At 36.5% G+C, this 16,946-nt stretch overlaps 1 protein-coding gene across 3 annotated transcripts in view; it reads right to left on the reverse strand.

Moving 5' to 3' along the window:
- The window catches only part of GRID2 (glutamate ionotropic receptor delta type subunit 2), a 748,418-nt gene that overhangs the window by 223,925 nt on the left and 507,547 nt on the right, over nucleotides 1–16,946 (reverse strand). For all 3 annotated transcript variants that reach the window (XM_074904010.1, XM_074904009.1, XM_074904011.1), the window contains 3 exons: nucleotides 14,105–14,158; nucleotides 6,019–6,192; nucleotides 740–901 (listed from right to left, as the gene is read on the reverse strand). In XM_074904010.1, the coding sequence (XP_074760111.1) occupies nucleotides 740–901; nucleotides 6,019–6,192; nucleotides 14,105–14,158 (390 nt within the window). The remainder of the gene's footprint in view (nucleotides 1–739; nucleotides 902–6,018; nucleotides 6,193–14,104; nucleotides 14,159–16,946) is intronic.

Here is a 16,946-nt window from a genome sequence, read left to right on the forward strand (position 1 = left end):
ACTGAATAACTTACAGGAAGGGTAAACTACCAACCTATGCATATTTTGACTAAATACTGACCCAGAAGGTTGTGATAATTGTCTCTAAGTATGTGGAAGCTGTAAACATCATGAAGAAATGGAATAACTAAGAAAAAATATCTTTAAAGACTGAAGAACAGGAAAAGCATCTTGGGCATGAGAATGATTAAGGTATGAAATAATAATCACAGGGAAGCAGCGAGAGTTTAATATTGGATAAAGCACTGCAGAGACTATTATAGGGAACAGTTCTGCAATGGCAGGATATAGACTAGATGAGTTAGAGTTTTCCTCCTTGTTTCTATTATTTCACTATATTAATGTCAATAGCAGTGCAACAGCAAATTCCACAGAACACTACCCAAGTGTAATTCTGCAACCTTTTTTTTTTGTTTTACAAATCAAATGGTAAATTCATCTGCTTTACCTCCTAACCTGTGACACTTTTTCAGTAGGATGTAATTCATGCTCGAAAATTCTACTCGTATGGTATCTTTGGTAAACAAACTCATTGACTTACAAATATGCTCATTATGACATGCAAAAAACCCCAAACCAGTTAAAGACTGTTTTCATTCAGAAACTGTACATATATTGAAACTATTGCTTTGAAAAGACACTGCTGGTACTGGCAAGAATAGTACACACCTGTGAAGGAAATACTGCCTCATGTAAGCATTACAGAAACCAAAGATGAGGAAATAGAGGGAAAAGGTACCTTCTTGATGGTTTCCAACATAGATCGTCCTCCTTGCCAGGGTTTAGAGTTTTTCCTGATGCAGGTGAGGCTGGCCATGCTGTGCCACTTCCTGTCCTCCAGCTTCTTATGAAAGGCATTTGCCAACAGGAGAACAGTGTCGTATATATACAGGTTTGAAATCTGCAAAGACATTAAAAGGGGAGTATTAGCATCATTATTTGTGGTGTCCTGCCAGCAGCCAGAATTTATCATTTGTTTTGCCTCACCCATAATCCTCTTGCAATTTAACAATGTATTTGTTATTAAGAAGAAACTTGTAACAGTCAAAAATTGATATTTTTGGCTCTGGTAAAAACTGCAGCTATGGACTGTCACACTAAAAATGATTTGTAGCATCAAACTACACACATGAAGTACAGGCAACACAATCACTGGCACAGCTCCACTTGCAGGATTTAAAGCTCAACTTGTGAACATAAACAGACTTTCTTTTATTTTTAACCAGTTGCCTGAAACTTTCAAGTTTTCAGTTACCAGATATCTGGACACCATCAAATTATCTTCAAGATTGTTTTGTTCTTTTGAAAACCAGAAACTCTGAAAATTTAAAGTAAACCATTTTATTGTGTTTTTTGTTCATGATTTTTTCAGTAAATTCTGATTGAGGCAATTTCTGGAATTAAATATGACCTGATGAACTCTATATCAATGTGCAGTTGCATGTCTATTCTGCAATTTATAGTTTTTCCTGTCAGAGTACTTGGCAATGGCTGTTAATTCCTTGCAGGATGAAACTCTTACTAAGTGTGTGTATGTTTCATGGTGAGCACAGTTACATGCATACGGTGTGACGAAGTTTGGCATCAAAGAGAGAACAGTTGAACTCAAGAAAAGAAATTACTTGTGTGCCAGTTCCACTTACCCGTGTACGATTTCTATATACGTAATTTAAATGCACACAGTACAAAGTCAGATGTGAAAGATACAATTCAATGTAAAAGAACAGAAGCTCGAAATTCCTGAACACTTATGAAACAAGTAATTTACAATGTAGCTTTATTTCAGTCATTTCAGTCCTCAAATGGCAGGAACATTTATTTATGATACTAACTTTATGATACTAACAGTATCATAAAGAGAAACCTCAGCTCTCCTGAACAGGGATTCTCGGGAAGAGAAATGATGTTCAGAAATGAGAAGGACCTTTGGGAATATTATTTTTAGATAACCTATTTGTCATTTGATGTCATGGGGCCTGAAGTTACTAAGGGAAACTCAAGTTTCCTCAGCTGCACTATGAAGAGGGCTGTAGAGCATTCCCAGTGCCCAAAAACAAATTAGCCAGCAGCAACTTGCTAACTGAGGCAAGGTTGCTGGGTTTTTTCTTTATCAGTCACAGACAAGCCAAAAGACATTTCCTAGATTTGTGGAGTATGTCGATTGCTCTGTGTAAAGTTTTCTCCATACAGATGGTCTGCTCAAAACCTTAAAAAAAGAAGTAAGTTTACAATAGGAAAGCATGCCAACTTTGTGGAGAATGTCCCTACTCTGCCTCTTAAAAATATCCAAAGACTGGGAAAGTCCTGCAGCTAATGGGAGGAGGTATATGCCAAGGAACCATAATAATGCTGAAGATCTGAGACACTGACTGGCAAATCCGCATATCATCTTATAGAAAAAAAAAAGAAAAAGAAAAAGAAAAAAGAATAGCCCCTCTTCCTGTCTAATTACTCCTTTCCATATAACCTATTTTTTATGTTTTTATTTTCTATGCAAATTCCATCTCTATGCTGGCTTTGCCCATGTCATCTGCCATCTGCTCTGCGCAGTTCTCACAGAAAGGTTTTGCGACAGACTTCTTTGCTGCCTAGCATCCAGGAAAGAGGTTGTCTTTCTCCTTACCTTGCCAGAATTCCCCGGGGCATTTTGCCTTCCACATTTTATTGAAGGAGATCTAATGGTCTCTGCTTTCCTTCCTGATAAACTCCCTGGATCCTCTACTGCCTTTGCAACTCTACATTGTTAGTTCCGCAAACACACCGAACTTCTAATCCTTATTTCCCTTTCTCTTTAAATGGCAATAATCCTTCACACTCCCTCTTTCTGGAAGGCACTTCTTTATTCTCACCAAAGCTTTTCCCATGACTCCAGTGGCTGTGAATATTTCCGTTTCAGTATTCACCCAGGAACTAATTTACTTTCCGCAGATGCACAGGCCAGGCATCACTGTGCATGACAGGATTAAAAGCACGGATTGAGGATCTGCGTTCAGATTAATCAAGCATTTTTAAAATAAATTGGATTATTTGTCTGTGTATTGTAAACCTACAAAGAATTCAAAGCATTTCAGCTAAAACCATATTTCCCCAAAGAAGTCAGCACCACAGGGACATTAGTTTGAGGGGGAGAGAAGGAATTATTACTATGCTGTCAGGCAAGTTTATTTTACACAAGCCTTCGCCAAAGGAAAATAAAAACCCCCTAGAGAGCAGAGACAATAAGGTCACTAATGAGACTAAATTGCTACATGAAGAGCTACAGATGCCACGACATCATTTCCCAACAAAATGACATTGCTTTCAAGGTAGCTTCCATAACCTAATATCATGGGAATTGAAGACTATTGTTACAGGTCATGAGGAAGGATGCACTCACTAATCTAAGAGTAATATAGCTGGGCCTTCATCAAGTATTAACAAGGCTCACAAGTACTGATCTCAGCAATTATTAAGCATTGCTATTACTTCACTAATAGTTCAGCTTAACATTTAGAGCAATCTATCATTGATAATGCAAAGATATAGACACGACGATTAATTTCTGCTTCTCAAAATCACCCTTCCCTGTCACTACCAGAAGTATGCTTCATTAGTAACTGTCCCAAAGCACAGGGTGGGGCTGTAATTTGAAGTCACTTTACACTTTTATTCATTTCCCATGTAGATTTACTGAGGACATTTAACGCATTGCCTGGCATCCATTACTGATCCTTTATTTATTCCAAGTCTCTTAGATTAATGGCTGGACACTTGCATTACAAAATAGTATCTAACTGCATAACCTCCTGTTGATGCAATTCACAATTCAGATGTGATTTTTGTTTCAGAACGTAGAATAAAGGTATTTAGCAATCAGATTAAGTATGAGTGATTAATCTGGATTAGCGGTATTTATTTTATGTATACCTAGACTATTGCACATGGGTTTTAGACAAAAGTGTTACAGTACCAAATACTTCTGTGAATCCAGTTTTAACTTCTTGACTCCACAATTATACAAATTTATAGAAATTGTTGTTTTGACTAGGACATTCCTAGAGACACAATGAGAGATCTTCACCAAAATAATTTTCAGTGTTTTAATGAAGATGTTGAAAAAAATTAATTATTCATATAGACTTTAGGGGGAGTAATTCATAAAAAATAAATCAAGAAATCCACCCTTATAATTTCCAGAGAATGTTTCTGATTAGTCACACTTCAATGGCATTAAAAAAAAGCATTAGAAATTTCAATTTATAAACTGTTCTGATTCCCTGCTGGAATAGAAGTTAATTTATAATATTGTTGGGGAGAACAAAGAAGCGGTGAACAAACCCCGCAGCTACTCAAGGGTCTGTGCATTGTACGAAGACACCAGGGGAAACTGTGTCAGAGTTTTTCTTCCTTTCAGATTTTAGTGTTGTCTCACTCAGCTACTAATGAAGTGCATCCATCTCAGGAAAAGCACGAAAAAAGCAACTCAACTATGCAGAACAGTTAAACTAGTCAATCTTCCATCATTCCTTTGAATCAAAACTTTATGGAAGTTTTCAATAGGAATATTACATCTCTCCAAGCTATAGGTTAATCAAGAAGGACAGGTTAAGGTATAAGGTCCAATCTAACACATTAAATGGAATTTGCCAATTTGTAGAGAATAAATTTTGATTTCTAGAACTTTTCTTTCCTAGAGTCAATTCACTGTTGAAGTGAAAATGAAGTGAAAGTGAAGTTGAAAAGAAAAATATATCAAAACGTGAAGCCTCCCATCAATACATGATTATTGTTTTCTGCCTTGCTGTAGTTAATAATTTTGTTCACGAAAACTGTTCTCTGCAATCTCTAGCTGCTGCATGTAATTACACCCTCAGTTTTATGCATTATCCATAGATTACCAAAGCTCCCCCCAGGACCATGCTGTCATAACAGAACAGTGCAACCTAGAGAATTTTCATAGTTCCTAAACAGCCTCTAGAGATATCCTATGAAGCTATTGACCTTACACAGCTCTGCTTATCTTGAGAGCTCTAACAGGATCACTGTGCAGTGTGTTATGGCCATAGTTTTTCACATCATCAGTAGTTCCTTACTGGCTGCTTTGTGAACAATCAGTGAGGCAAAGGCTCTTACAGCTAACCTGAAACAGGACAAGACCAGACACACTCCACCTTTTCCCTTTATATATTTCCATTTTAAGTAAGGACACTCTGCAACACCTCAGTATTTCTCTCCCATTGTTTTCTCTCCTTTCTTTCAGCATCACAAGATGAATGCTCTTTGCTGCTAAGTCAGATATGCTGCTCCTGAACTGTTGCCAATGCAGTCACATTTCCACAACTTTGTAAATGACTATGCAAAAACGCCAAAAGTAAAATTGACATTTTAAGCCAATTTCACACTCCTGATTTGCCATAGCTTTGTCGTGACAAAGTCTAACGGGATATATGAGAGAGATAGAGGACTTGCTCTTGGAAAAGTTGTGTGAAGTTAGGAGGACAGTGACCATGATCCTGTCACTGACTTCATGTGGTAGGAAGGATCTTATAGTTAATTGTGATTTGTAATTAACAAGCCCGAAAATAAGGCCTCTTTGGAACATAGGCATAGATTTAGGTGCGTACACCGAAACACTTGAAACAAATGACACAGGTGCTCCCCAAGAAGGCTTTGCTACTGACAGCACATCTGAGGCTTAGAGAAGCAACTGAGGAGACATTGGCTATGGGGAGGAAACTCTTCTCAGTGAGATGACAAAAAATCAAATTTAGCAGGGCAACAACTACCCCACTGCCTGGAGATCAGGTGGCTTTTTTGGACTTTTTTCTCAATTGCTGTGAAGTGGGCGAGTTTGTCTTGTCCACCAGTCACACTCACTCCTTGCCCAAGTATTTTCTTGTCATGCTATGAGCCATTAAACTACATGTCAGAGAGAACATGAAAAATAAACATTAAATTACACTAAGTCCCTGGGGAAAAAATCTTGAACTTATCTAAAAAGACAGTTCCTAGGTGGAAATAGACTGGTATATGAACTACCTCCATGCTTTGGGAGAAAGGGTCCTTCGGATCACACAGTGATGAAGATATTCTGTGGTTGCCACGGAAACAGCGCTGACTTATGTTTTGGGGGACTGGAAATGTCTGTCGAATAATTGTTAATCTTCCAATTGACCTTCTCACCAGCTCCTGAACATCCACATCATTTATTTCCTGGAAGATAAGGCAAGGGAGAGAATATGCATGAAAGTTAAAATACAGAAATGTTACCACCAGATTATTAACTAAAAATAAACTGATAAGGCCAAGAGGTGTGCGATTGCTACATGGCTATTGTCAAGCTCTGCCATGGCCTCAAAAAGAACATATGCATGCTCTTTAAAACAACAGAAATACCACCCTTACAATAACTGCTAAAGTTTAAAATGTACTGTGCCCAAAACTCACTGAATCTTTGTAGATGGAACTGGGCTTAGTAGTTTCATTTTGGCTTTTCTCTCCCTCTCCTTTTACCTTTGATCTTTTACTTAAAAGTGTTTCATAGTATAGTTGGCAGATAATATGAAAATCAGTAGGAAGTCATACCATGATGTATTTCTAAGTGTAGCATTACTTAGGAGCTGTGGAGGTACAGACAATTATTCAGGCCTTAAGTGTTCATTTCCTGGAAACAGAATATCAGGAATCTATAAACAATGTACAAGTTAGCAGACATCATTTACCAAAAGGGCAAGGAATATGCATTAGAGCATTGTAGGTGTGTATGTGCTTATTTATAGCAAGACCTAATTTAAAACCAACATTTTACTCCACATGGTACCTATTAAAGCTTACAGCTGAACACTTAGCTCTACAGACACACACTTTAAAGGAAAAATAACTAGTAAATACATCAATATGTGAAATATTAAGTTAAATATTAACTTTAAGGAAGGTTAGGGAAATCAGCAAAACAGTTCTTTACATGGTATAAATTCTTGCAGTTTGGGAACATGAGGTTTTACACCAGTGAATGATGAGGCCCTTGGGGAACATGGAGTGAGAAGAGAATGGGCTCACAAGCAACAGCAACTGACTCCAACCTTCATATAAGAACTTGAACTTTAGTTAAATGTAGGCTTTTTCTGATGACTCAAACAGGGTTAGCTGGTAAATTTCAAGGCAATTCTGTGTCTGGATATTTCTGGAAAGCAGGAGAAATAATTTTTTTAAATGTTCATTTTTTTACCTAGACTGTTTCTTGTCCCTAATCTGCCTTAATTTCAGAGGCTGATGCCCCAAACTTTCTAGATGTTTAAATTTGGGGATACACCCCCAGTAAGGGAGGTGCTTGAAGAGCTCCTATTAGCAGCTTTGCATACAGCCACAGTTCATTGAATATTTCTGAATGTCATTTGTGTATTTATAGCTTTTCTTTTTTTAAAGGATACAGCACATCTGCACTGCTACGCCTGTAACATCGTAACTTTTGCCTCTAGCTTCCTGATCTATACCTATAATCAAGAACTTAGGAGACACCAAAAGATAAGACTTGAACTCAAATTACAGAACCTTCCTTGTGAAAAGGAAGCCAAGCGTTTTGAAAAAGCAGCTCTTTAAATCTTAAGACATTTTTCCTAGTAATTTTGAGGGGTTTTTTGAGCTTCAGTTAACATTCTTTAAATTAATTATTTTGAAGCCACTTACGTGAACATACTGCTATTTGTTTATTTCCTCTAAATTTTGGAAGAAAAAAATATGCAAGATGTAAATTTTAACTTCTAGTCTCTTGACTACAGTAAAAGTATTTTATTCTTTTTCACAGATTGTCATAGTTTCTGAATTCATCTGTTATTAATGTTCTTTATGAAATATAGACCTTTCTGCAAACAAAAATAACACATGGCATCAGCTGTGTCCACTGTAATATCTTGCATTTCTGGTCAATTAATTCTTAATGTACCACAGATAATGGCTTCTCTCAGTTTAAGATGCTGTCTTTTCATTTAGTCTGTATCATCTCACTAGCTGCAAGATAAAAAATAAAATAAAATGTTTTAGCAAAATGCATGTCATTTTTTTTAATAATGCTTTAAATATAATTGGAAAGGAGAGCTCAGGAAACTTTTTATCTTGATTTTAAACTATATTCTTTCTCAAGAGTATTTAAAAATGTTTGCCTGGTTTCATTATACACCAAGACTATTAGACTCATTCTAGTAATGTAAAAACTGATACCTGCATGGCCATATTATATTGTTAAATAATACTTTAGAAGAGATTTCTACTTTTAGCTGCTCAAACTATTCTCTTTTCTGCCTCAAAAATGTATTCATTTTATGTGTATTTGGCATTTTTTGGTGCATTTTAAATAGAGTGTTCTCATTTTAACTTTTAGGTTACTACCTCGTATTTTTATACATCACCTGGGAACTAATGACAGAATCTGAACACCAAAGAGATATTTATATGGTTGCCAAGGAGGTATATACATCAATACATTGATGATAGCTATTATTTTAAATGCTGTGAATTCCACTGATTATATCACAAATTCAGATTTTAGGTTAACAATAAAGCAATGCCATGCAAACCCAAATTCAACTTTAGCCATTTGCTATATATTTCTTTGTCATTTTTTAAATACTTGGCATTGACTGAGTGATGAGCCTTTTATATAATGACTCTCCAATATCATCCCTCATTCTTGAATTTTGGATCTGACTTAAGAAAACTATATAAAGCAACTATTGTATGAGAGGAAACAATTTTCATTTGCACTTCAAAGGAGGATACAGTATAATGATATAAGGATGGCAGATGATCTGTTATACAAGCACCAAATGTCAAAAAAAAAATGAAGAAGGTGGCCAAGTTGAACTGAGTTGGCACCTGTATAAATTTAGGCTAGGTTACGTGGGGTTTTTTCCTTGAAAAATCAGAAGTTCTATAAGTAGTTCCAAACCTTTCTTTTGTTGGTCTGAACTTGGAATAAAGGCAAGGCTGTCCTATTTCAAATGGAAGAGGGACAAAATTAGATGTACATTTCCTCTGAGTAGTCAAATAAATAAGAAAAGAAATTATAGTTAAAATTAATAGCTACTTACAGATGAATTGGGAAAAGGGAACTGACGAGGATGACCTCAACATAGCAGGCAGGGACTCCAGTGGGAAGCCAGACTATATACTAGACACCTAAAATACACTGCCGTTCAGCTTTGTCTCATTATTTTAAGATAAGTAACCTCGGCACAGACTTACTATTTACCACAGAGAGACCACACCAGCAGTGAGAGATAGAGAAGGAAAGAATTTATTCACATGCTCCTGTTAGAAGCACCAAACAAAGGCAGCAATACCTCTTCTTATGGAAACATTTTAACTTTGGGCCAAGATGTATTTATCCTATACTGAACATGACCTATTTTCCAGTGCATGATATGTCTTCATCACATCCTTCATGACGCTCAGAGAGGGAAGTGTGTCTTCCTCCTCCAAAAGCCAGCATCAGTGAGCAGGGGGCAGAGCAGGAAAGGGTGGCCACTACACACCCCCTTGAGGCCTGTGGGCTGCCATTGCCCATGACATAGCACACGTGTGAAGTGCTGAATTTCTCAGCACTTTCCAAAGAGGAGTAGCTGAAGTGAAGGCATAACTAGATGAAGCTCCAAGACAAGCAAAATGACATCTTGAACTGCATAATCATTTGCTCCATTATATATCTCTTAGGTTTCTTATGTTCTGAGGAGGATGATGAAAAAGAGAAAATTGATAGGACAAGAAGTCAATTTTTAGCTTTCACAGAGAAAAAAAATCCAAGAGTTCAGAGAAAGCAGGGATAAGTCAACCTGTCCATTGGCTCTCACCTGTTTGAAAAAAAGAGCTGGCAGCTTGGTTGCCAACCTGTACCAAAGAGGGTAGCATTTCACACGTGACCTGCCATCACCACCAGAAAATGTAAAGGTTCAAATGAACCTCTAATGTTACTATTAAAGAGTTATCCCTATTAAAATGTAGAATTATGTGAAATCTTGGAACTGGGTTGTGATTTTAGTACCTGATCTAGCTGCTTGAGATTAAAACATAGTTATGCTCTTCTTCATGGTGGAGTGCATTGGGCTGAAACACAATGGAACAAGCTAAATGCATTGGCCAAGGACTGGCACTCTCCTAGGAAGAACAGGTGTTCATCCAAAAGTTGCCTTTAAATACAACCTTTTGGGTCCCACAGTCCTCTCTTGTGCTATGATGGGCAAACCTGCTGGATCTTTTTCCATAAACTGTTCTTTAAAAGAGTCTGGGGATTTTTTCTTTCTTTCCTCAAAGAAGGAGTTTTTCCAGACTGATGTCTCTGGTAATTAAAAACCTTCTACTAACTTTTGTCCTCAGTTTATTAATGGATGATTTGAACTCATTTGTTCTTGTGCCAACCTTGTCCTCTAGCCCTTCACAATGATGCATTTATTCACACTCTGTATATGTTTATAAACAGAGAGCATATCCTCTTTCAGTCTTTGTTTTTATAGGCTAATCAAGCCAACCTTTTCAATCTCTTCTCACACAAATCAGCTTTTCTGTGCAGCCGTTCCATTCTAATTTTAACAGAGCTGGTCACAACTGTGCACATTATTGCAGATGAAATCCAACCAATCATTTGTACAGTAGCATTAATATTTTCACCTCCTGTATGGTAACTGTAGGCAGTGGAAAGTGTTTTGGGCTGTCCTTGAGTAAACAATTGTAATAGAAAACTGGTGTCAGCCTTGGGCATAGTAAAGATGACCCTCAATGTTTTAACAAAGGAAAATGCTTGAGACAGACATGGATTTAAAATTCCAAAAGGAAATGTATTTCATTTAAGAAGAGCAAAAGAAAGAAAAGTGATGAAAAATCATACACATGCCCCTTCTTCAGTTTCACTAAATAGAACTTAAGCTTACTGTACACTTGTGATTTAAGAGTCATAGAAGAAATATAATTTTACTATCCTGGGATTTTTGAGGTTATATTTACTATTGTACACAGGAAAAGAAGCAAGGAGAGACAGACAGAGGGAGAGAGAGTGTGAGAAATCCATTCTCACATTTTGTTAAGGCATATTTGATCACGACTACATTCAAAACTATGACTCCTGCAAATTTTAAATAAAGAATTGTACCATCTGCTTTAAGGCCCTGAAGAAATAGGAACATTTATTTGGAGAATGTTTCCTCAGCTGACTGCACTGATCAGAAGAGATTTGTATTATTAGCAAAGGACTAATACTATGTATTATGCTTTAGCAAATTATGAATCTTTTCATTTTACGGGAACAACCCCCCTCCTCCCACACATGCATTTCCATTATGATACACAGTCTTCAAGCAAATCTGCTGTATTACATTAAATAGCAACTAATGGGACAATAAAAATTAAAGAACTCTTTCCAGGCATTATAGCATTTAAAGCGAGCAATTAAAATAACAGATGTTACCTCACAAACCTAACTAAAAGCCTGATCACAAAACTGAAGGTGGTATTTCCTTTTGTATTACTATACTCAGTAAGTGTGTTGTATCCCCTTGGCACAATGATGGAAAAGGAAAGACAATTCCATCTTATTTTGGTATCTCAATGAAGGGAATTATTTGAATCATATGTAGATTTTCCAAAACAATTCATTTTCACTGTAATAGATCATCTTAGAATTTTAAATTAGGAGGCCAGAAAAGCAGTGTTACAGTTGACAGTCTGATTTAGTCAATACAGGCACACAAACACAGATGTCTAAGATGTCACAAAAGATTCATGTAAGCCACAAAATGGGTAGAGCTCTGAGATCATTTCACAGTCATATGGTAGTACTGTGGTCATCAACAGCTACCGGACAACCATTAGAATGGACATGGATATGAAGATAGCTGTTTTATATATCACATAGTAAGGGGCCTGTAAATCACTGCATTTCCAAATCTTGCACTGCCAAAGTAGAGACGTGATCTCATTACTGAACTGGTAAAATGTTGCAATAAACGAGTAATGGTATGCAACATTCATTATTTAACTATTATTTAATAGTTAAATTTCTGTTGTAATTTGAACATAGTGATAAGGAAAAATAGGGAAAAAGGTGATTTTTTCCATATCATTATCTACAAGTTTTATTTATTGCTAATCTGATTTTTGTGCCCAAAAAATATTGAGATTATTAGCATTTTGAAACAAACAGGGCTTCAAAGTAAATTACTTAAGTGGGAATATGGATTTAGGTCCAGAAACAGATTAAGCTGAGATGGCATTAGACATGTTCACCTTCTTTAAAACCAACAACAGGAATGACTGAATGAGATAGAGACTAATGACTGTGGTTTGCAGCACAGTTTGTAAGAATAAACTTAACTGTGGCTTTCATCCATTTCATATACAAGACTATTAAGCTAAGAAGGGACGACGTATGTTTCTCTGCGTACATCATTCAGCTCTCCTAGATCCTAGCTTCTCACAGCTCAGAGAAAGAGTTTTGGAGTGGAAAAAGCAGTTGAGTAATAACCACTTCATTTGCTCTGCCATTTGATCTGTTGCAATGTGCAAATAACAATACTCAGAAAGCATAGTTTTTTCCACAGAAACACTTATTTCTAGATAAAAGGCAAAGAGAAAGCATGTACACTAGGAATGGATCCACTGTTTTATTTTGTTTTTTGAGAGCGGAGGAGCTGAAACACAGCTAAAAGCAAGAACCTTCTTTTGAACTTTCTAATTCAAATAGCATTCAAAATGAAAAACCAGTGGTAGCGTCTAACAAACAGCAAGCCAATATATGAGTTTTGTCTAAGAAACTATTGACTAACCTATTGATACAGTTGTTAATGGCGGACTACTTCAGATTTAGTTAACGGTCTTTTTAAAATAATAAGTGTTAATGTTGAAGAATAGAGATGAACACTCTACTTCAAGATTCCACTCACTACAAGTGAAATCTAGTTTAATCTGACAGGAAAAAGAAAACATGTATGTTGTTCACATGACCATCTATAGCTTAGAGCAGGGTTTTCAACCAGTGAGGCCTAATTCAGTGCTGGAAAACACACACATTACTGGTCAGGAACAATATAGAGCCCAAATCAATAATTTCTGCTGGACCTGGGTTGTCTTCAAAGCACTTTCGGAAACATAATTTTCTCCAGGGAAAACTGGTTAAAAATCCACTGGTTTAAATGACTACACCGAAGTACAATCTCACTGCAACATTCTTACTATAACCTTGATGAAAAATGCTTTGGGTTAAATTATCTATTAGCACACTATACTAATGAAAAATCTAGTAGTTAAATATGAAATCAGAAGTGCACAGTAGACCTCAAATTTACACGCACCTTCTCCAATCAAACTTTTATCCTAGGAATATACAGCCCTCACACAGTCTACATGTTAGGGGAGAGTTATCTCCCCAGGGAATTCAGCCATTCTGGACATAAATTGCTTTTCATAAAACAAAAGAAAAATATGAATGTTGTCATATCTAAAAAACCCACACTGTTCAATGTTTTATATGCAAAGCTAGTGTACATATTGACTTGTCATATTCTAGCTGACAAGCATTCATGGAAGAACCTATTTCATAGTTTAAAAACAGGATCTCAGTTTAACTTTCTTTTTTCCTTTCGTGGACATTCATATATGACCTCATCCCAAAGTCCACCAAAAAAGCCTCCCAGTAATATCAATAGGTTTGAGTATCAATCATGACTGAATTCTTAATGGAAAGGGAAAGATGTAATTCTATTATTGCTATTTTTATTATTAATAAAAATCATTAAAATATAAATGAAACACAAGCACTCCACTGTGAAAGATTACATAAAAAAAGACCTTAAAAAGGTCCTCTCAAAACAGTCAGCTCAAGTCAAATGTGAAATCTCAATGAAAGGGGTTTTTTATTTTCCATTTATTCATTCCAGGACTTCTGTTTAAAATAGGCAAGACAAAACAATGAAGTCCAAGAACGTGTCATTATATTTTTATTAAGCAACATCCACTCCCCCAGCATGCCTGAATTTTGTCGTAGCTACTTCTTCCTGTTGGCAAAATCAAGATCAGCATGAACACTGTCAGTAAGCCTGAAAACAGGATTCATGGTTCACAACAATGTTCACTTGACAGTTACCTCATTTATAATGATCCAGTGACAGTCAAATGCAACCAAATTAGTCTCCACGACCTGAAATAGAGAACAAAGCAGCTATCAGTCAGCTTGCTTGTGTAAGCCAGAAAAAAAATGGATGCTCTCTGCAAATGACAAAAAACCAAAGCACACACTCTCAAAGACCTTTGTTATTCAACTGAGGATAGAGAACCTTTAGCGAAATTCAGCAGAAGCATTTGTGTTATTGTTTGTCTTGCTAATTAAACTTGGAAAATACATTTCATTGCCGGCATCACAGAAGAGAATATGTTTCAGTTGACTGAGGAGAAAATTAAATCATTTTTGACTTAATAGTGTGGTTGAGAGGGAGCAACAAAGAGGAAGGCAGAAAATGAATATCAAGTAACTCTTGTCAGATTTGTATAGTGCCTGACTCTTAAGACATTTCCAGTGTACACCTACCCTGGAAGTCTGTGAATTAAAAAAAATCAAAACAAATCCAAACTAAAAAAGCCCACACCACAAATGCTGGAGTTTACAGAAATGCAGAGTGGGGAGGAAAGTGTGTTCTCTTGAGAAAGAGGGCTGTCACGAGGATGATAAATGACGGCCTGTCCCAGGCACCATGCACAGAGGGCCTCTAATCCTCCTCCTATGCATCTTCTCCTTTCTTTTGCTGAAAATTATTCCAGGTGCTGCCTTCTGTACTTCCTAACTCATCTTTCACGCAGCCTTATTCTTTCCCTTCTTGAATCCGCTACACTTTTGTGGTCAGTCATGTTTGATCCACTTTTGCAGTGGAAAGAAAGAGGGAAAAATTACATTTGTTCTGCTTTCATGAGCTAGGAAAGAAATTATTGACAGGAGGGAGGCCAGAAACAAACTATAGAAAAGAATGGACACCTTTCTTTTTTTTTTTTTTTTTTTTTTCTAAATGAAATTGAATTAGCATTGATGCTGAAATAGTTTTAAAACCAAATCAATCCCATTTTATTTGTATAATCTCCATGCCCATTTTGATTCACAATTCAAAACTACCAGATACTTAAAACTGCATTGAATCCCAGAAAAAAAAAAAAAACAAACCAAAACCAAACCCAAAACCAACAACAAAAAGACAAAAATTTGAACAAGGCTTGGAACTTACAGTGTTTTAACGTTTGAGTAGATGACTAGTGCGAGGCTGTTATTACTTGGACCATTGGTTTTTAATGATCACCAACACAGATAGTGGTTGCCAAGGATGATTGCAATTTATATTGTGCCATGCCCAAAGGAGAACAACTTAACTGGCCACAAATCTTAAGAGCAGCGAAAGACCCCATACTGATAACCTTCATTATTAATTCAAAGGCTATTAGAATTGGGGTCACTGCTTATTTACTAGAATGATAGGCAATATTGGAAATTGTGATCTGGAGAGACTGGAAAAAAAGAAAGCAGCAAGAGCAGCAGTATATGCACTAACTTCTTATTCGAAAATCTCACAACACCAATAAGAAATGAGGGGAAATAAAAGCTATAGCTGCTAATGCACTCCTGGAAAATTTCCATATTACCAACAGTAGGAATCAGAGTCTTAATTTTATGTGGAAATTAGACTCACTACTCTTTTTCTGTGGTGACAGCAATATATTTTGTCGTGTTGCTTTGACATTTTTTTTGCATTCTCCACAGTAGGCATCCACATGGCATGTATCAAGGAACAGGATAGAAACTGAATAACTAGGTGATGGGAGGCATCACAACAGGCCTAGACATCATGCTTGAACCAGAGTATGACTGTTCTAATCAGATCTCTCATATCAAATCAGTTGGAAGGCAAACACTTCCAGGAACAGAGAAAGGTTAAAAACGGACAGAGAAGTAACAAAGTTCTCAAGGGAGCATTTGTTCCTTTATATAAAGTTCCCAATCATGGAAAGTTTATGCCATTTACAACATACGCAATACTATTTAAATTTTCCATAAGACCAAACACCTTACCAAAGCAGAAACAATTCTGCTAGTTGATACACATACTTTTTTTTCTGAAAGCAAGCAGAATTTAAAATTTTAAAAAATAAAATTAAAAAGCAACGTCTGACATATTCTGACATACTTTCTGGGGTTTTGTCATGTTCCTGCCAACACTGTCACTCCTAAATTCTGGCTCCAGGATGTCCCACCAGGAATCTCTGCCCTTCCCTAACTACTTCACTCAAGATAGGGTCTCCTGAGGTTCCTGGGGCTCAAAGGCAGCCTGCCAGAGGGATGCCCTCAGAGTCAAAGCTCCCAACGGTGTTAGAGGAATGCCAATGATAATTATGTTCCACAAAGGGCTCCTAAGCTCTTTCTCTGCTTCAAAACAGCAGTCAACTGAAATTTCAGAATGAAGGAATCCACAAAATGAAAATTCACATTTTTCTGTTCAGTTTTTAACAACACAGTAGAAGTGGGGTTGATCCTTTCTTTGTACCTGAATCTTTGGCCAGTCAGGTTTTAATGCACTTTATCTTCCATTAAAACTTTGGTTTCAGATAATTTAGTTCCTTTATAAATACTTGGTTCTGTGCATTTACTTTGCCCAGGGCCTCAAATTTCAATTAGTCAAGGGCTTTTCAACAGACTATGGTTCTAAGTGTCACTATTTTTATTATGTACAGCTCACAGACCACTTAAGCCAGGCTCTGGAAGAGGCTTACTGGGCTCACAAGTCACTCCTATGATTTCAAACAGTTCAGGCTACCTATGATAGATTTATTCACAACTTGTAAATAAAGTGAAATATATCCAATTTTTAGTTACAGTAGAAACTCCTCAGCAGAAAGATCATGTTTTATCCATTAAAGTTTATGCATTTATGAATCTAGTTATTATTAAA

This window comes from Athene noctua, chromosome 4 (genome assembly GCF_965140245.1).
Source record: "Athene noctua chromosome 4, bAthNoc1.hap1.1, whole genome shotgun sequence".
Classification (NCBI taxonomy): Eukaryota; Metazoa; Chordata; class Aves; order Strigiformes; family Strigidae; genus Athene; species Athene noctua.